The sequence below is a fragment of the Rousettus aegyptiacus genome, unplaced genomic scaffold (assembly GCF_014176215.1).
Source record: "Rousettus aegyptiacus isolate mRouAeg1 unplaced genomic scaffold, mRouAeg1.p scaffold_m13_p_14, whole genome shotgun sequence".
Classification (NCBI taxonomy): domain Eukaryota; kingdom Metazoa; phylum Chordata; class Mammalia; order Chiroptera; family Pteropodidae; genus Rousettus; species Rousettus aegyptiacus.
This window is the reverse complement of record NW_023416289.1, coordinates 12,521,217-12,542,475: the sequence shown is the minus strand read 5'-3', so window position 1 is coordinate 12,542,475 and position 21,259 is coordinate 12,521,217. Positions and strand designations below refer to the sequence as shown.

The following is a 21,259-nucleotide window of genomic DNA, read 5'->3' as shown; positions in this document are numbered from 1 at the left end:
TTCTTTTAAGAGGATTAAAAAGAGTTTGATGTGATGTGATTGAAACAAAATGATATTTATGAAGAAGTGGTTATATTTGAGGCTGGTAGAGCTAGGCAAGATCTCTTTTATAAAGAGAACTTGTGTTGAGCTAAAGAATTTGGCTTTTATCCTAACCACTTTAGGGAGCCTCAGGTTTGAGCTTAGGCTTTGGAGTGGGCTATATGAGGGGAGAAGAAAAGTAAACGTATAAATAATACATAATGAAACAAAGGACCCCCAAAAAGTTTTTATTTAAAAAATTAAAAATAAGAATGTCTGTTCCATTACAGGTTTCTGATTTGGGTTTATTTCCATAAAACCTTTTTGGTAGATTTGGACAGTTGGAGTAGATTGAGAGGTGAAAAGGAAATAGGTTGGTAAGGAGGGATAGAATTGGAATGGGAGATAGGAGGAAACAGGAAGATGAAAGGGAGCTAGAAAAGGAAAAGAGGCCAAAAGGTAATAGAGGTGGAAGGGAGGAGAGGAAACAGATACTTGATAGTCCATCTAGAGATACTCAATGGAAAGAAGGCCTAATGCCAGAATTTATGTTAAGCCCTGTGACCTTAAAGTCCTGTTTCTACTTGTTGGTTTAACAATGGCATTGGATCTATTGTCTGTCTTTTTGTTTGTTTTTAAGGGGATAAACAAATCATCCCCTTTTACTTTCTTGACATCTTTAGATTTCACCAAACAATAAAGGTATATGTGGTTTTTGTTTTGGTATATTGTTTATATTAATTTAGTTGTACTATATCAAATTTAAGAATATCCATTTTCATACTTTTTAGTATTCAAAAGAATACTAATTTTTTAATGCAGCAAATAATAGCTTTATTTAATAATGTATGTTATTTCTTATAAAGCTTATTGTATTAAATTTGACTGAATTTAATCAGTTTGTACTTCCCTTATTTCTATCTCCCAGCTTTAGGAAAAAAATAATATCATTGCGTAAACTTACCTTTGATTTACGGACATTATTAAAAAATCTTTACTAATTCTTTTAAAAGGTTGAAATATTTGCTGTGTTGTTTGGCAGTATTCAGATATTTATGATTTTTTTTCAGCTTTGTTTTCAAGGCCATGTTTTGAAAGTATCTAAAAGCACATTGTTTTTATAATACCGAAAAGATGACTCCCTTTTAGTATTATAATTTTTAAGCATTGTGATCACTTTCAAGAGTCAGCTTACTAATTACTTTAAAATAAAAGTTAATGCTTAAATAATCCTGATTTTTGTTCTGTTTAGTATGAAGTCTGTTCTGTTAGGTAACTATTAAACTGTTTTAATAAATTAGACCTTTTAAGGTCAAAGTTTAAAGTTAAATTATTTTGAACAATAACAAACTCTTTGTATAATGTAAATACATATATATAGAAGGTAGGCACACATTGTACCTTCGGAGGGGTTTTATTTGGCCATCTTATGCCTTTAGTACATAAGAGGAAAAAATGAGATAGGAAACAAAAGTTTTGATAACCGTCAGTGAAGTGGAATTTCCACATAGTATTTGAAAATGGGAGGAAAGGTTATAGACTTTCCATTCATTTCGTTAATATAATTTCGCACCTGTTATTTTCTAATAAAAATAATGCCATAGTTCTGAATGCCCTTTAAAAACAAATATCTATTTCCAGAGTTGTTCCAAAAAGTTATAAATTAGTTCAGTTAATTTTTCATGTAAAAAGGGCATATAATTGCCAAGTATGACCAATAACTGTTTCCATTTTGTTCATACATTAGCCCTGTGGATTCAAGCAGTGTATATATGCATTCACAATTTCTTTAAACTCTTAGACATTACTGAAAAATGTCATTTGCCATTTATGTAATTAATAAGGATAGGGTACTTATTAGTGTCAATAAGTAATGCTAAATCCTGCTGCAGTAACAAACAAAACAACATAAGCTTTCAGTGGCTTAAAATGACAAAGATTCACTTTTCCCTCACTTTATGATAATATCGTGTGCAGTTACGAAGCAGGTCCATTCCCCTCATTCTGAGATCCAGGCTGAAGGAGCTGCTCTTATCTAGGATATTGCCATTTTTGTAATGTGAGACTCTTAAAACTTTTGCTTGGAACTGGCACATTACAGCAGTTCACATTTCATTATCCAGACAAGTCATGTGGCTTAATCTTGATGCACGTGGAGCAAGAATTTCAGCCTTTCCACAAGGACAGGCCTAGGGACAGAAAGGCAGTGGGTATTTTGATAATAACAGTGTCCCACATCACATTACATTCTTGTAAAGATAAAATTAACTATTAAATATGTAAGTATCTAAGGAGAAAAAACTTAAGCTTTTCCTAAAAGTTAGTGGGATATCTCACTAATTGAGAAGTTGATGAATTATGTAAGCCATATTTAAGTTTACCTTTGCAATATATATGTTGTAAGGGTTTATTAAAACAATCGATAGTGTAATTTATGTCAAAGTGCTTGCCCTTAAGGGGAGCAGTTTTTTGAGTACTTTAAAAGGTATTTCTTTACATATACCAATATCCTAGAAAGCATTTTGGTGAAAAACTAGCCCTTAGGTATCAATAAGGAAGAATGTTTCTGGAGTCAGATATATTGGGAAAACTGTATACTATATCTCCTTATTGAATATTTAGTGTACATCAAAATATGAATGCTTGGAGAAATCCTTTTGTTCATTTAATTTGCTTAACCCAGTATTTCCCTGATTTACTTTACTTTGGAACCTACTTTGTTAAGCAATACCTATAAATTTTCTTAAAATCCTGGTGTGAGGAAGTTGGTAGAGTGATTATAGTTGATTCATTAGATTTGGCTTCTCAGTGCTTGTTAACCTCTTTTTCAATTTTGTTAGTAGTTTGTTAGTCTTTGTAACTGAAAATAAAGTCATTTTATTTTTTAATCTCAGGGTATCCCAGTTCAGGGAGATGCCCTGGTAGAAAGACTTACTCTGAATTGGATGCAGTTGTGTTCAGGTGTTCTTTTGGTATGGGTCCTCTGAGTCTTGGATCTAGCTCCGTAAAGAGGCCCCATACCACCCAGAGGCACTCGTTGTCTCAGAAGTCTTGCAATGGCATAGCTAGCTGAAATTTTAAGGTTAGGATTGTGGAACAAACATGTTTTTTAACTGAAGTTTTAAAAAATATTAAGATAAAACATAACAAGTTCATATTTTAAAACTTTTTTATTCATGTAATGAGAAAACAAAGATCATATAATTAAAACCTCATCTTAGACATTAATCTATTCCTATAAAATTTTACAAAAGTAATTAAAAATTAATGTGGACTTTTCTATTTTTTCTGTTCTCCGTCAGGGTAAAAGTTAAGTTATAGATTAAAGGTAGTCAAAATTCAGAGGTCAGGAAAGAAAACTTACAGAGCTGGATAACTGAGAGTTGTTTTTAGATAAGTAATAAGTATTGGTGGTTCTTTTCATGGAATGCTTATGTATGCCCACAGCTCAGCCAGCAGGAGTGCCAGAAATCTTGAAGAAAAGCTTGCATAGCTGTTCAGTGAAAGGAGAGGAAGAAGTATTTTTAATTGGCAAGAACTTTCTGAAAGGAACTAAAGTGATTTTCCACGAAAATGTTTCTGGTAAGTAGGCATAATACTGAAATAGAGAATGTTGCATGTTTCACTTTGTTATAAAGATAATAGCTACAAGTAAAAAATTTTCAAAATTTTAGTAAATCACTGTTTTTATTTCAATCAGATGAAAACTCTTGGAAGTCAGAAGCTGAAATCGACATGGAATTATTTCATCAGGTATAATTTAAGCCCTTTAATAGTTTGATTGTTTACTTTCTGAGAAATACAGTTTTGTTCTGAAATTTTCCTAAATCAGCAGTAAGTTTCTTCTTTATATGAGATGGATGTAAATCATTTAAAGGTTATTTCTGAAGTTTCTTTAAGTGAAATAGAATTATTCCACTGATACTAGAAGTGACAGTTCTCTTTTAAAAAGTTTTAAGAGTCTACGACCATGCCACACTGAATGTGCCCAATCTCGTCTGACTCGGAAGCTAAGCAGGGTTGGACCTGGTTAGTACTTGGATGGTCGACCACCTAGGAATAACAAGTGCTGTAGGCATTAAAAAATAAATAAATAAAAATAAAAAATAAAAAGTTTAAGAGCATTAGCAAATTACCATTGTTAATAAATAAAACATTTCTTTTACTTTATCTTAACCTACTATTTAGTTAAATCAAAAGGAAACTTATTTATTGAGTACCTCCTGTGTGTCAGGTGTTTTAAATTTATTAGTTGCCTTGTGCATTCAGAAGCGCAATTTGTTACACTTATATTAAAGAGTATGTATTGTAGGACCTTATATGTGTCGTTTTTCAGATAACAAGGAAAAAGAGCTTGAAAACGAGAATAAAGAACTGACTTAAGAATTAGTATGTAGAGCAAATAGGACCAAACTCATAGATGTTAAACTAGCAGAAGAGAAGGACAAACTTATGAGCAAATCAGATAGAAGATAGAGAAGAGAGAAGCAGGGACAAACTAATGTGTAAAATACCCAAGGCCTAAAATTTAGCATAAAATACTGATAAGAGTGCACGTGAAAGCAAGCAGAGAGTTGGAAGAGGGAATAATTTGGGGCATCTGTAAGCCAATTTTAAAAAGTTCATAATTCCTTTGTGGTTTTTTAAATTTATTTTTTACTCTTTTATGTTTTAAGAAAAATCTACTAAAATTTTAAAACATTATATATCCAATATATTATATCCAATATATTGCCAGACTCAAAGCTAAGGGCACAGTGCTTCCTAAGATGCCCCTCACTTCAAACACAGCCACAAGTTCAGGAGTCTCTTGGCCACTCTCACTCACTTTTGAACAGTTGGCTTCAAATTCAAGGGTTCCCTCTCCCCCCTCAGATTTGCTAGAACAGTTCACAGAATTCAGTAAAGCACTACATTTAACTATTTTAGTTTTATTAGAGCAAAAGGACACAAATCAGAACCAGCCAAAGAGACAGATGCCTAGAGCAAAGTCTGGGAGGGTCCTGAAGGCGAGTGTTCTTTCTTCCTCAGGAATGCCTTACCCTCAGTACATTGGTGTTTGACAGTACACAGAGTATTGTCCATCAGGAAGCTCCCTCAAACCACTGAGTCCAGCACATACTGCTTATGCAGCTAACCTTTAGTCTCCAGTTCCATCAGAACGGATATGACATGCTCCAAAGCGCCCTTCATAAATCATGTTGTTAGACTGCCCAGATATTAACAAAGATACTCCTTCCAGACAAGACATTCCAAGGGCCTGGAGATCTATCAGGAACTTCCTAATAGCCAACAGCAAAGACTAGACCTCACTTTGGGTGAAGTTAATGCTTCACTACATAATATCATGTAAAGTAGAGCTTCCTATATACCTAGACAAATGCTGTGTAGAAAGTTTTTCTCTAGCCTTATGCTACGACATGCTGTCAAAAGTGATAGTGAGATCTCAGCCATTCCTTTGTCACATATACCATTGGACAATCTCTGCTAGACTAATCTTAACTGACGTTCCAGTACCTGCTTTGTCACTAACAATCTGTCTTACCCATAAGTAAGACAAGTCACTTTTGTGCCCCTGTTTTCTAATCTGTAAAATAAGCTTTTATTAGATTATTTGAGGCTCCTTCTCACTCTGACCTTTTACAGTTTCTTATATAACTTATTGATCAGACCATTCCCACTGCCTGTGAACCAACAATGGCTTCCTCTGGAGGTCTTCTAGAGGTTAGGGGCAATGTATTATAACTATTTTGTGTTCCTCATAATGTTAAACACTTAATAGATACTCGTGAAAAACTTTCCTAGTTCATTTTATTCACATTGAAGAAAAAGAAGACTCTGGGATCTGAGGTCCCTTGTTCTTCCTCCTGAGAGCACTTCAAACCCTAGTTTCAACTAGGTTCTTAGATGCCTGTAGTTTTGGTCCTGGCCGAAGCTTAATGTATTCATGTAGTACTTTTGTGTGCCTCGAACATGCATTTTTTATGGGAGTTTTTTGATGGTTTTAATAGAGTGATGTAAAGTCCTTTGCTGGTGATGTTCAACGACAGTCGTTATTTCTTACCTGATCCTATGATGCAGTTTTTAGGTAAGAGAACTAGTTCTGGAGACTGAGAGACTTATAAATTATACAAAATATTAATAAAATAGCCCCAGTTATTTTATAATCTTAACTTGCTGTTTCATTAGAACTTCATATTAAGAAATCTTTATTGTTTTTTCCTCTTCCTCTTACTCCTCCTCCTTCTACCTTCTCCCTCCTTTCTTCCTTCTTTCTTTACCTTTGAGGCATTGGGATGGTTGTATTTTTTAAAACACATTTTTTCAGGGCAGTTATGTCAGCTACAATAGATTAAATAATAATCATAAAAATAAGACGGGGTGGAATGGAAAGGAATTATGTCCTTATTTGGTGGCTATATCTAGAAGTCCTGGGGTTTTTGCAAACAAGTATGTAAACAAATTAAATTATAATATGATCTTTTATTAATTCTGTGGTTCTCTGGTTCATTTTTACATCTTTATCTTCTTCAGAGAGAATTTTGTGAGATATCTTCCCTAAGGGGCTTTCTGGGAAGTATTTTGGAGTAGTATCAGAGCTAAGATATAACAAATTGATCCTAGAGATTATATTAATAAAGATAAAACAAAATAAAAAAAAAACATTTAGAGAGAAGAGTGATCAGAAAATCTATTAAGAAAAACAAAACTGAGTGTGGTCAGTAAAGAAATATCAGGCCAATGCAGAAAAGTTGAAAAGACCTCTACAATCTTAAAAAATGCCCAAAAGATAGTATATAGAAAAGACCATTTAAAGATAACTTTGCAGATTACAATTATGAAAAACTGTGATAGCTATTCATTTGCAAGCGTAAAATCAGCTCATCAGGTATTAAACTTTTTCTATTACGTAAAAAAAAAAATTGAAATTAACAAAGTCTAGAAAAACAGTTCTTTAATATTTGGCTCGTCTCGTCAAGGCCATAATATGCCACATGTTCATGTATACCATATGTGACAGGCACATAGTCATTATATGCACTCTCATTTTAACAACTTTAGATAAATTCTTTAGGACCTTAATGGCCTATTAAATATATAAAATATAATTAAAGATATCTGTGTATAAATATAGATTTAATAAGTGGGTTTTGAAAGAAAGCAAGAGAGTTTAGTAGGTTGAAAAGTAGAGGTGATTTTAAAAGGAAACTAGAAGCTAAAAACAAGTATATTAGAAACTAGGAAGAGGCATACGATTTAAGAATTAACTTATTTTGCAAAACGTGAAACAGGCATTAGTGTGTCCAAAAATAGAAAATCGTTATGGATTGTTGTTTCTCAATCTTTAGTCTTCTGGGTTCTTTCTTTTGCACTTTTTAGAATATAAGAATAAAAACAAATGGAAAAGTTTTGGAGAAGGAATTTTCAAGATAAATACAGAAAGACATTTCTTGAAAGAGCTGCCAGAAAGATCCTCAGAATTTGTGCGAACAACTAGACTAAACAAAGGGTTGAGAGTTTAGAGGTTATGTCTTTTCAAATTGGTTTTAGTTAGGAATGATAAATTATCACCTTAGAGGAGTGAAAAATATCTGACACCACTGCTTGTAGGCTCTGAAAAGGATTATCTCCTGGGGAAAAAAAAAAAAAATCATTATTTTGAAGCCAAGAAGATTTTTCTAAGAAATTAAAATTCAAATAATCTCCTTTTACCCTCAGAGAGCATTGTACCTGCTCCAAAGGCCTCCCAACCTTTTGCATGTTTTATCTGTATTGTACTCCTAGCTCATTGGTAGTTAATTGCTCTTAATGTGTGAGAGTAGTATTTTAAAACAACTTTCTATCACTATACACAGTTTACTTGGTTTTTAATTCAAATTGCTTGTAGAATTTCTAGATTCAGATTGAAGAAGTATGAAGAATTAGTATCAGAATAAGTTCATTTGGTTTTTTAAAAGGTTTCAAATTAGATTTGCCTTAAATATTCATTTAACTTTTAAAAACTAATTCTGTTATTAATTACCAGAAATAAGTTTTCATTGAGAATAATTTCAATACAGAGTTTGCCAAATAGTTTTAAGACTAAGAGGATACTTCACATCCATCCATTCAACCATCTTTTTAACTGTAGGTGGAACTGCTTTGTGATGTATTTGAAGTATACAAAAGAGTTAAAATGAGAGTAGACAAGATTTTAAAACTTTCTTAGAAGTTGGGTCAGTGCAGGTACACTTTTTGATGACCTCATATGCAATTGAGTATGTGCTCTCAGATATTTGCCCCCCAATACCTGTGGATATACACACATATATGTGTTTTTCCACCTGGCTTTAAAATGTGATTTTTTTTCTGAGATGGCTAACACTCCGTTAATATCATAAATCAGAAGCTATTTTTTATTTATAATGTAACTGTTTCAGAGAGTCTTTTAAGATGGCTTAGAAACAAATTAAGTGCTCAGAAATTGAAACCTTTACCTTGGCCTTATTTGTCACATGTTTTATTCAACTGAGTCAACCAACTATATAGTCTTAATAAAATAAAAAATGTCATCAAACACACTTCACCCTCAGCTGTCAACATTGGCCTCCTGTATATCACCTCATCAGTACAAAAGCATAACACCATCCCTAAATGTCCCTTCCCATTACTATAATGTTCTAGGGAAGAAGAGAATGAGTCTAGTGTGGTTCGCAGTATCTTTCAAGAACATATAGTAGCCTTGAATAAGCATTGGTGAAGCATTTATGAACCCTTCCCTTTTCTTATAAGGGTGCTTCTGCCACTATTCTGACAGAAAATAACTGATTTACTGGGGTTTGGGTAAACTGAACCCTATTGCCTAACTAAATGAATATTAAAGTGATTAAGGAGCAGTGAATTACATTGTGAAGTACATTTCAAGGCTGCACTAAATGTGATAACTGATATTGTGCTAAGTGAGCATAATTTTTTCCTTAAAATTTATTCATTTATTCAACAAATACATTTGTGGGTGTGTTATGTAAGGTACTTAATAATGGAGATAGAATGAAAAATAAATCAGCCTGTATCCTCAGGGAACTTAATTCTTGAGGTTGGAGAGAAACCAAAAACAAACAAACAAACAAAAAAACAAATAATCACAGTAATTTTAGGTGGTGATAACCACTGTTTTAGAAATAAATAAGATTATGTGACCAGGCTAGGGAGGGATACTACTTTACATAGTATGGTTAGAGAAGGCTTCTCTGAGGAGATAACATTTGAAGAAGACCTGAAAATGGGTAAGGAACTAGTCATTTGAAAAGGTGAAGGAAGAATATTCCAGTGAGAAAGAACAATGAGTTATAAAGGCTCTGAAGTAAAATGAATTTAGTTGCTAAAAGAATGGACTGAGAAGGTCAGTGTGGTTACAGTGTAATAAGTTAGGGAGAATAGGAATGACATAAAGTTGTATGTAAGCCCTTGTAAAAATTTGGGTTTTGCCTTAAAAGCAGTTTTAAGGTTAATGTCCCGCTACCTGAGAACCTGAGCATTAAAATACTTTCTTTTTTCTAGTCAGCCTTCTTAAACTTTTTAGCTAACAGGAAATGTACTTAATTATATTTTAATTTAAGTATTGCTTCTTTTCTGACTCATGTAATTTTTTTTAAATTAGAATCATCTTATTGTGAAGGTCCCCCCATATCATGATCAACATATAACTTTGCCAGTATCAGTGGGAATATATGTAGTGACCAATGCCGGAAGATCTCATGATGTTCAGCCATTCACTTACACTCCAGACCCAGGTACGTCAAAATAAAAAGGTTCTAAAGTAAAATGAATGATTAATTTCTAGTACTTTGGAGGGATATGCGGAAGACCAGCCAACTAAAATGAAAAAGTTATATACTGAGATGAATTGATACTAGTATTTTTGGAGATGGGATTATTTCCTAAGAAGATAATCACCAAATACTGCTTTTATTCTTTATATTTAAGAGAATCATTTCTGCCTTATGCTTTAATAATAATAATTGAAAAAAAGCTAGGAATGTTTTGATATCATTCTTTCCAGAGTTATCATATGGGTTACTCTTTACTAAGAATTACCACTCATTGAGTAACTCTGATATGCAGCAAAGTGAAAGTGACAACCTTGGGAAACTTATAATAGTTTAGTCTGTCTGGCTGGCTTACAGGATGCCTTTTTGGAGAGGTGAGAGATAAGCTTGGAGTGATAAGTGATAAAATCACAAAGTTTTATATATGCCTTAACATTTTCTAATTTCTGTATTTAAAAATATCAAAGAGTGCTGGTGAATATTTTAAATATAATTTAAAGCAATTAGGTAAAATAGATCCTTTAGAAACCAGAACAGTAGAACTCTGGGTAAGACGTATATTATGAGTTGTTTGCCCACATTCAGTTGCCTGAAGAAGAAAAACCTTTCCTGGCAGAAGTAGAGAAAATATTTTGGAAATGGAAACTTCGCATGTTCCACTGACCGAGGCTTGATTTCTGCCATGGTTACCATTGGTCCAGTTCATTCCAGTGTTAGGTATACTTCAGAATTAGCAGTTCTTCGTATCTGTAAGTGTATTGATTCTGTATCTGTTATTTCCAAATAGTTCAGGATTCAGTGAGGCACAAAATGAAAAAAGATGGCAGGAAAAGCCCTGGCAAGAAAAAGTAATAGAAACAACTGTGACAGAGTAATAACTAGTATTGATAAATTACTTTCTATCACTTAATATATCTGCTTTTTTATTTTAAATCATGTCTGAATTCACAACATTGGTTATTTTTCACCAGTCTGCTATAAAAGTATGTTACAGTATAGTATTAATTAAATCCTCTTAGTATTTGTTTCAGAATAAAAGATCACAAGTAGAAATTTCAGACAGAACAAGGCCAAGTTTAGAAATAATATACTGGCTTCAACAAAAACAGGAAAAAGAAAATTGGCTTATACCCAAAGACCAAATATTTTATTGTTTTCTTTCTAGGAAGGCCTCAAAAATCCAAGAAAGTTTGATTTAAAGTAATGGTAGTTAAAGCATTTTAATAACTTCTAGTTACTGAATATTGATCTTTAATATTTTGTGTGAGGAGGAGCTTGTTTGTGTGGGGAGAAAGATGGCATAATTAATGCAAAAGAACTTTATTCCTAATGAGCTTCTGTATTGTGTGTGGGAAGGGAAGAGAGAAGTATATCTATATGTTAGAGAATAGCCTTAAAGTTTTTGCTTCCTGAAAAAAATGGAGGTTTTGTTGTTGTTTGTTTTTATTGATTAATTTTAAAGAACTTTAGGACTTTGAAGTGCTTAACATCAGCACTGAGAATCCTATTTCTTAGTGATGAGTGCTTATTATTAGAAATTTCCCTTTGATAGATTGCCAAATAAAACAGCTTCTAAGTCTTCTGCTTTAAAGCATATACTAATTAACTTGATTTGGCCACATTTAGGCAATTATGAACATATGTTTATTCTTTTAGGGCCCCCTACTCATTTTTACATATTGTAGATAACAGGCACTCTCAGAAACCCTTAATTGAATAAATACACAGTATGTAAAGTTTGTAATAAGATCTGTTGTTCAGTTTCTACCTTTATGATATAGCTAATTAAAGAATCTTCCCATGATTTTCCTTCTTTTATTTTATAAAATGTGAACATCTTTTCAGGTGTACTTGAGAGAGAGAGAGACTATGATTTCAGGAAAACTTGGTTATAGAAAATTTATACTATCATTATAATAAACTAATTAGTATTGTGATTTATTTGAGGACTACAGTTAAACATTTAAAAGCTAAAACTAGGCCTACCCTAGTATTCATAAGTCAGTAGAAATGATAGCTCTTATACCATTTGTCTAAATATTTAAAACAAATCATTTAATAAAATATATCCTATCCTCCTAACTTGACCAAGATACCTTCATAACAACCTGGAAGACCAGTTATGAATTTAAGATTTTCAGACTGGAGTTCCAAGCTGGAATATGGCACTGTGAGGAAAGAGGATTCCCATCCTGCCACTCTTCTCTTCCCACTCCTGGCTCCATTCCACACTTGGAGGGGCCTTGACGCACCAGCCAGTGCTTAGTGCTTCCAAACTGTTTACCCCTTAGACCTAAGACTGTACACATAATTTAGAGTAGTCATGCAGAAAATTTAGGAATCTCGAGTAGTTGAGTATGTGGTCTAAAAGTAGAATCAGAGCAAGGGCTCACATGAACATAAATAGGGTCTACACACTCTGCCTGTCACAAGCCCTCTAAAGCCCTCTGGGTCTTTACTGCCAAAAATACATTGCATGTGCATGCTATCAGGCACTTAGATACTTTGCAGAGTCATAAAACCTTTGTTTCATTGCCACTTAGCACTGAAGTTTGCTTAATTTCTTTTTTTTTTTTTTGTTAAGTCTGTTAACACAGAGAAATCATATTAGGTATTTTTTGCAGTGACCCTTAATTTTTTTTTTTTTACTTCAGTCTTTTAACAAACAAATCATCTTAGGTATTTTTTGCAGTGACTCTGCAGTGATAATTCCTTTTAAGAAATGGGGGATATAAGATATAAGACTTACTCATATTTTTGTTGCTTTAAAATAAAATGATTAAAATGATTTTAAAATAGAAATTTTTTTAAAAAAGATTAGTTTTCCGTTTTTAAATATGTAATTGTTAGAATAAATGTCATGCTTAAAAAATGTTTATGAATTTCTTTTCCATTCAATTCCTGTGCAGTATGCTAAGATAAATAATTAACTTCATTCTTAGGAGGTGTGTGTGTGTGTGTGTGTTTGTGTGTGTGTGTGTGTGTGTGTGTAGTCTCTTTATTCACAATTAACTGTCTCTTTATAGTCTCTTTGTAACTATCATTTCATATTGTCATGTCAAGAATAAGAAATTGAAAATAAGCCAACTCAATTCCCATTTTGAATAAGTTAAGGAATATAAAATAAATACATTGAAAAATAGAAATTAATCTACTTAAATAAAATTATTATATAGTAATTTTAAGCAAGAACCTCTTTATTTAGAATTTGTCATTCAGAACTGGTCTCTGTTCTTTTTTAATTAAAATTATTGGAGTGTCATTTGTTAATAAAATCAAATCGGTCCCAAGTGTACAGTTCAGTAATGCATCCTATGTATATTGCATTGTGTGTTCACCACCCAAAGTTAAATTTCCTTCTGCTGCTCTCTTTTCTATGGCTCATTGAATTCAGAGTGGTCATAGATATAATTGATATGACTAGATGTAATAGCCCACCAATTATCCATTAATAATAGCAAAGATTTTTTTATCCCACACTTTACAAAAATAATAATAATAATGCTATAGGTTCTATATGTTTATCACAGTTTTTTAAAATTTAGCTACATTAATAGATATATTTCTGAATTCATATTTTTTAATAAATCATTTATGCAGGTAAATGGTAAATTTTTTTCATGCTAGTGTTACATAGTATATTTGATAAGTTTAAAAAATCTCATCAGTCTTCTGCTTATCAGATCTTATCAATATGTATATTGTTACAAGAAGGATTTTTTAAAGTTGCTGTTTTTGGTTTGATAAGTGAGCATATGCTTCTGCCCAGTTGGAATTTTAGACCATAGACTGGTGATTACAAAAATTCATTTCAACCTACAATTTCTACTAAACAAATACTTTTGTGATGCTTTTTTGAGAAAATAGTCCAGTTAAAGGATTCTAAAATACATATTTTGTTAAGATGAATAAGTTTAAATAAATAAATGCATTAATTTTTTTTTTTTTTGATAGCAGCAGCTGGTGCTTTGAATGTAAGCGTGAAGAAGGAAATATCTAGTCCAGCAAGACCTTGCTCTTTTGAAGAGGCCATGAAAGGTATCAAATTGATTCTTCTCAAAAATTGTAAATAGGTGATCCTGTATATTTTCTCTAGCAAATCTTACTATTTTGTTTTCTCTTGTGTACTTGGAACATTTAGCAAGATATCTTCCTTATGGTAAAATATTTAACTTTCCTGAATGTGGAGGCTTGTCTCCCAACTTGATATTTCCCTTTATTCACTATACAACATTTTTAAAACATATGTTGGAATGGAGGAGTTTTTTATTTAATTTTGTTTTTCATTTCCCAATATTAAACATCTTAAAAGTATATATAAAGTACAATAATGAGTGTTAAAAATCGAGATTATAAAGCTCTTTGCTACCAATAAGATTAGTAGTTGACATTGAGACTGAAGAGAGCAAAATATAAACTTTAGGCATCTGAAAAAATTGCTTAAGGTTATTTTGTTGCTGTTTTTCTTTCTTCTGCCTCTTTATTCCAATCCCAAGAAATAATAAAATTATCTTCAAGATTTTATAATATGGTAGGATTGAGTCTCTTCTTAGCAGATTTCTAATATAATTATGATATTCAGTGATGCTTTTGTGCCATTATGTATGAAGGTTCAATTACATAATGGCCATTGATTTATTCCTATAATTTGAGCTTTTACTTATATTTTTCTGCCATGAAATTCATGAGTTAAGTCAAATTAAAAATACTTATGTTTTTAAGGGGCATAATATGCTTAATAAATTTTATCAAATACAGTGGATTTTCTTCTATTGTCAGTAGTAAAATTTAGTGTTCACATATATAATGTCTTGCAACCATGATTTCCACCATGAACACTTTCCAGAGTAGATTAGTGAGAAATTATGTACTGATAAGTAAACTGCCAAGATTATCTGATTCAATACAGGAAAATTAACAAATCTGTGCTATGAACAATCGTAGCTAACATATATTGAATATATATTAAGTGTTAGGCAATATGCCACACTCTTTACTGTCTCATTTAATCTTCCAAACTCTGTAAGGTGGGTAATTTATTATTCTCATTTCATAGACGAGGAAACCAGGGTTCTAGAGGTGTTAAATAATTTGCCTAAGGTCACTTAGCTAGGATTAAGAAAAGGATAGGTTAAGCTTCAGTGTATAAAGTACCACATCTAAGCAAAAGTAATTCAAATCATGCTTATTAGATAACTGCCATAATTAATCATTAAAGTCAGGAACATTTGTAGTCTGTCCTTTGCCATCTTCGAAGCATCGGTGCTTCTCTATGAAAATTTTTTGATGTTCCTTTCATGTAGACTATGAAGGTAGTGGAACACTAACATAATTCAGTGTGAAATTTTTCATAGAGGGTTATAAACTGAAGGTTAAACTGTTTAAATGCTATGTTTAATTTTTAATAACAAAATTATTTAGTCATTTGATCAAAATCTTACAAGCTTAAAAAATGGATAAGAAACACATATGCATATTATTTTTCAAAATTCATACCTCCTTATTTTGAATAATTTTATCAACTGAAGTCATGATAAAAATAATTTTATGAAGATGTGAAATTGAATACTCAACTGTCTTATCCATTTAAAATTTTCATTTGTTTTTATAAATACAATATTATTGATTGGAGATTTCTGATCAATTAAAAAAACAATAGCCCTCAGGAATTTTCCTTGAGAAATGGCTTATTTTTATGATTTTTTAAATTCAGAGCTTTAGTATAATACCAAGGTACCATCTGGCATATTTAAATAGGTATAATTTAATGTTGAAGATTGAGTAACATAAATGACTTAAGTTTGCGTTATGGCAATAATCCTCTAAATAACGTTCTTATAAATAGCCATCACAATTACAATACGATTTATTTAGAACTTGATATCCAAATATGTTATGGTCAGATGTTGAAAGCTTTTGCTCTGAAGTACGTTTCTGATTGTTCAGAGAGGGTTTGTAGGAGGTGAGGAGTAAGGAGGATAACTGCCCGACTAACTACTCAGTGAAATATTAAGTCTAGTGCCAAAACACCATGATTAATTTTTAGTTTCACCCCAACTGTGTATATCTCCTTAAAACAAAAGTAATATAAATTAAATGATAAGATAAAGTATACATGATCTGGTTTTTTTCTCGGTAAAAATTGGATTGTAAGTTGAAGTGTATTGGTATTGGTAAAATTGAGGTGAAAAGTGGTCCAGAGAACTTATGAATAAATGATCCATTTCTCAGAGTAATAAAGCATAGAATATCCAAAGTTAAATGAGTACTTTTCCTCCCACAGGATAATCAGTTTGTTTCTAGCCAATTGGCTGTGAGACAACTTTAAGGAAGACAAGTTTGAGATCAGAAAGTTTCAAGTATTTTTAAATCAAAATATTTATAAAGGTAGCAATCCTATTCATAATACCATATACCGTTTAAAATTCTTCTTTGTGGCCAAGATTTCTTCTCAGTATCAACTTAAGAAATTTAGCAGCTGTGCCTGGAGGAATCTGTATTTCTTCCACAGGGTCTCAAAGTAGCAGGAAACTTTTAGATCATTACTCAGGTATGCGCTCAATTCAGAAGACTCTCGTTAGCGATATCAGTAGGCTCCACTGAGTGCCAGTGGCAGACTCACATAGACAAAAAAGAAGAAAAAGAATCCAGGGGGAAAGGAGATATAAGAAAGTAATAGAACATACCTAATCTGCTATATATTGCTTCTCCTTGGTGTAGATCTCTAATTCCTGAAAATGAGAGTTGAAAGAAGTGGGTAATACTTACTGGTTTTGCTTTGGAAATTTAATTGATAGACTAAAATAGCCCTTAAATTTCTGAAAAGAAAAAAGTTTAAGTCTTGTCTAAAAGAGAGATGTGTTCATGTGTCATCTTGACAAATTTAAGTTTTCTAAGACATTAATTTAGGAAAGTAAATTTTATTTGGTTACTTGGTGGCATTTTCTAATGAGAAGCTTGAGTTTTGTCGAGAGAAATGCTCAGAAAATCCTTTGGCCTTTAAAGTTTTGACTTTGTGTTGCCCAGGCAGCCATATACTAAAAGGAAATTTTAACAGTTGTAATTGAGTAGTTTTAACCTCCTGGAGATTTAGTTTTAACCTCCTGGAGATTTCCAAGTTGTATTCTATAAAATATCTTGGTTGTTTTGAGAAGTTTAATTCAAGGTATCATAGAAGAGTCCTGTGGGGTCGAGATATAGCTGCTAACAGAACTGCTTAAGCTTGTTGATATTTAACCCACAGTCTTTGGCTCATACAAAGAGTACTCAAGCCAATGCTACTTCAAAAAAGGGAGGGCACATTTTGATACACCAGTTTTATGTTTCATGCTACCATCATAGCATCAAAAAATAGACATTTAAATCATGACTGATATTTAACATACTATGGAATGAAATAGTTGATGATTTTAAACTTTCTTTTTTGTGTGTGTGTATGTGTGCAGCAATGAAAACTACTGGATGTAACTTAGATAAAGTAAATATTCTTCCTAATGCTCTGATCACTCCACTCATATCAAGCAGTATGATTAAGAGTGAAGATGTTACTCCAATGGAAGTAACAGCAGAAAAAAGGTCTTCCCCTATTTTTAAGGTAAGCTACATTGATTAGTGCCCCACATCTTAATGTAAATATAAAACATTCAATTTTTTTATTTCTTTTTTCATGTTTATGCTTTTTACTTTTCCTATTTCACATTTGTTTCTCTTTGGATCCACTTAATAAATTTTGCTCTTTAGACTAAATGCTTTTATACTCCAGTAAAATAGCCTACAAAGTGACTTCCAATATACATTTTTGGCAAGAAAGGAATTAATGTTAGCTAGACCCTGTGGAATGTAGGGTATTAATGAAAGTACTGATTTAGTATTTGCAAAATTAAAGACATTTTAATTTCCGTTTCTTCTCCACTTTTTTCCTATAACTCCCTTTTCCTTTTTCACTTGTTTTCCTCTCTATAATGTTACCAATAATCCACAACTTGCTATTAATTCATGAACCATAGAATTAATGTGTTCTTACTGTCCTAAGCATACCAATAGCTGATTATTCTTTTACTTCCTTGTTTGACTATCTTTGCTTATAATACTTATTTTTAAAATATCCCATAAACAATCAGACATGCTGTCACTGAGAATCATAATCTTATACTTGTTTTCCAAATAATAATGTAGTGGAAAATTGTCCCCGCATATGCATGTGTTTTTAGAATAATACTTTTTAAAAGTATATGAGCTCATTTAATGTTTATATATACATATCATTTGGGATTTTTCTTTTTTAGACTACAAAGACAGTTGGATCAACTCAACAAACACTAGAAAGTATGTCTAACATAGCAGGAAATGGATCTTTTTCAACATCATCATCTTCCCACTTACCTTCTGAAAATGAAAAGCAGCAGCAGATTCAGCCCAAGGCATACAACCCAGAGACCCTGACAACTATCCAAACACAGGACATTTCACAAGCTGGTACCTTTACAGCAGTTTCTGCATCTAGTCAGCTGCCCAGTAGTGATGCACTACTGCAGCCAGCTACACAGTTTCAGACAAGAGAAACTCAATCTAGAGAAGTGTTACAGTCAGATGGTACAGTGGTTAATTTGTCACACCTGACTGAGGCGTCACAACAACAGCAGCAGTCACCACTACAAGAACAAGCACAGACTTTACAGCAGCAGATGTCATCAAATATTTTCCCATCACCAAATAGTGTGAGTCAGCTACAGAATACGATTCAGCAGTTGCAAGCAGGAAGCTTCACAGGCAGTGCCACTAGTGGCAGTGGTGGAAATGTTGACTTGGTCCAACAAGTTTTAGAGGCACAACAACAGTTATCTTCGGTTTTATTTTCTGCTCCAGATGGTAATGAGAATGTTCAAGAACAGCTTAGTGCAGATATTTTTCAACAAGTCAGTCAAATTCAAAATAGTGTAAACCCTGGAATGTTCTCCTCAACAGAGCCAGCAGTCCATACCAGAGCAGATAATCTAATAGCTGGAAGAGCTGAAGGTGTTCACCCACAGACCGAAAGCACATTATCTAAGCAGCAACAGCAGCAACAGCAACAGCAGGTGATGGAATCATCAGCTGCAATGGTGATGGAGATGCAGCAAAGTATCTGCCAGGCAGCTGCCCAGATTCAGTCCGAGTTATTTCCTTCAACTGCTTCAGCAAACGGAAACCTTCAGCAGTCTCCAGTTTACCAGCAGACTCCTCATATGATGAGTGCATTGTCTGCCAGTGAGGACATGCAAATGCAATGTGAATTGTTTTCTTCTCCCGCAGTTTCTGGAAACGAAACTACTACAACCACCACACAACAGGTTGCAACTCCTGGCACTACCATGTTTCAGACATCAAGTTCAGGAGATGGAGAAGAAACTGGAGCACAAGCAAAACAAATGCAGAACAGTGTCTTTCAGACCATGGTCCAAATGCAGCACAGTGGGGACAGTCAACCTCAAGTTAACCTTTTTTCATCTACAAAAAGTATGATGAGCGTTCAAAGTAGTGGTACCCAGCAACAAGGTAATGGTTTATTCCAGCAAAGTAATGAAATGATATCACTCCAATCTGGGAATTTTTTGCAGCAGTCTTCTCATTCACAGGCTCAACTTTTTCATCCTCAGAATCCTATTGCTGATGCTCAGAACCTTTCCCAGGAAACTCAAGGGTCTATTTTTCATAGTCCAAGTCCTGTTGTCCACAGCCAGACTTCTACGACCTCTGCTGAACAAATGCAGTCTCCAATGTTTCACTCTCAGAGTACCATGGCTGTGCTCCAGGGTTCTTCTGTTCCTCAAGACCAACAGTCAGCCAACATATTTCTTTCCCAGAGTCCAATGAATAATCTTCAAACTAACACAGTTGCCCAAGAAGAACAGATTTCATTTTTTGCAGCTCAGAACTCAATTTCTCCACTTCAGTCAACGTCAAACACTGAGCAGCAAGCTGCTTTCCAACAGCAGCCTCCAATATCACACATCCAGGCCCCTATGCTTCCCCAAGAACAGGCACAACCCTCCCAGCAAGGTCTATTTCAGCCTCAGGTGTCCCTGGGCTCCCTCCCTCCTAATCCAATGCCTCAAACCCAACAAGGAACACTCTTTCAGTCACAGCACTCAATAGTTGCCATTCAGAGTAACTCTCCATCCCAGGAGCAGCAGCAGCAGCAGCAGCAGCAGCAACAGCAACAGCAGCAGCAGCAGCAGCAGCAGCAACAACAGCAGAGCATCTTATTCAGTAATCAGAATACCATGGCGACAATGGCATCTCAGAAACCACCACCACCAAACATGATATTCAACCCCAATCAAAATCCAATGGCCAATCAGGAGCAACAGAACCAGTCAATTTTTCACCAACAGAATAATTTGGCCCCAATGAATCAAGAGCAGCAGCCCATGCAATTTCAGAACCAGCCCACAGTTCCTTCACTTCAGAACACAGGTCCTACCCAGTCTGAATCATCACAGACTTCCTTGTTCCATAGCTCTCCTCAGATTCAGTTGGTCCAAGGGTCACCTAATTCTCAAGAGCAGCAAGTAACTCTCTTCCTCTCTCCAGCATCCATGTCTGCATTGCAGACCAGTATAAACCAGCAAGACATGCAACAGTCTCCTCTTTATTCCCCTCAGAGCAGCATGCCGGGAATCCAGGGAGCCACATCTTCACCTCAGCCACAGGCTGCTTTATTTCACAACACTACAGGAGGCACAATGAACCAACTACAGAATTCTCCCGGCTCATCTCAACAGACTTCAGGAATGTTCTTATTTGGCATTCAAAATAGTAAGAAACTCTTTCTGATTTCTCATTTCTTAAATGTTATTGCTTGAAATGGTCACATTATTACTACTACTACTAGAGAGAAGCAAAACACAGTTATTTTAAAAACACAGATTGTAGTTAGACACAACTGAGTTCAAGTCCCTGCTAGACCACTTATAGACTGTGAAATCTTAAACAAATTATTTGGCAATGAACCTCAGTTTCCATATCTAAAATGATGGTAATATTACATCCTTAACAAGGACATTGGGAGGATTAAATGTGGTAGTGCGTATAAATGTATGTGTCACTTTAAGCTATAAACTTGAAGTAAGAATGACAGAAAATATCTCAGCCAATTAAATTAGTTTCCAAGGAGGTAGAAACCCATCTCTAATGTTTATATACCAAGGAAATGATATAGGATTTATAATGATAAGTAGGCAAAGTTGTATTTTTATTCTGCTTAGAGGAAACCAAAGATGATTACCAGTACTGTTTGGAGAAGACTTTTGGGGGAAGGCTGTCAGATGCCTCTCTCTTACTTGTCTACTGAGTGAACGGAATAATGACTTTCCCCCAGCAACTGATAAATACCTCCTTATGAATCTTACAGAAAGTAACTAATCAGGTAGTTTCTGTATTTTAAATGT

General features: G+C 33.6%; 1 protein-coding gene and 1 pseudogene across 10 annotated transcripts in view; both read left to right on the top strand.

Moving 5' to 3' along the window:
* The window catches only part of NFAT5 (nuclear factor of activated T cells 5), a 106,298-nt gene that overhangs the window by 76,454 nt on the left and 8,585 nt on the right, over window positions 1–21,259 (top strand). For 7 of the 10 annotated variants that reach the window (XM_016146878.2, XM_036231428.1, XM_036231427.1 and 4 more), the window contains 6 exons: window positions 3,469–3,603; window positions 3,722–3,774; window positions 9,662–9,794; window positions 13,785–13,868; window positions 17,276–17,424; window positions 18,116–20,627. In XM_016146878.2, coding sequence (XP_016002364.2) covers window positions 3,469–3,603; window positions 3,722–3,774; window positions 9,662–9,794; window positions 13,785–13,868; window positions 17,276–17,424; window positions 18,116–20,627 — 3,066 coding nt within the window. The remainder of the gene's footprint in view (window positions 1–3,468; window positions 3,604–3,721; window positions 3,775–9,661; window positions 9,795–13,784; window positions 13,869–17,275; window positions 17,425–18,115; window positions 20,628–21,259) is intronic. The other 3 variants (XM_016146877.2, XM_036231430.1, XM_016146879.2) reach the window with 1 other exon arrangement.
* LOC118611870 lies at window positions 3,982–4,099 on the top strand (annotated as a pseudogene).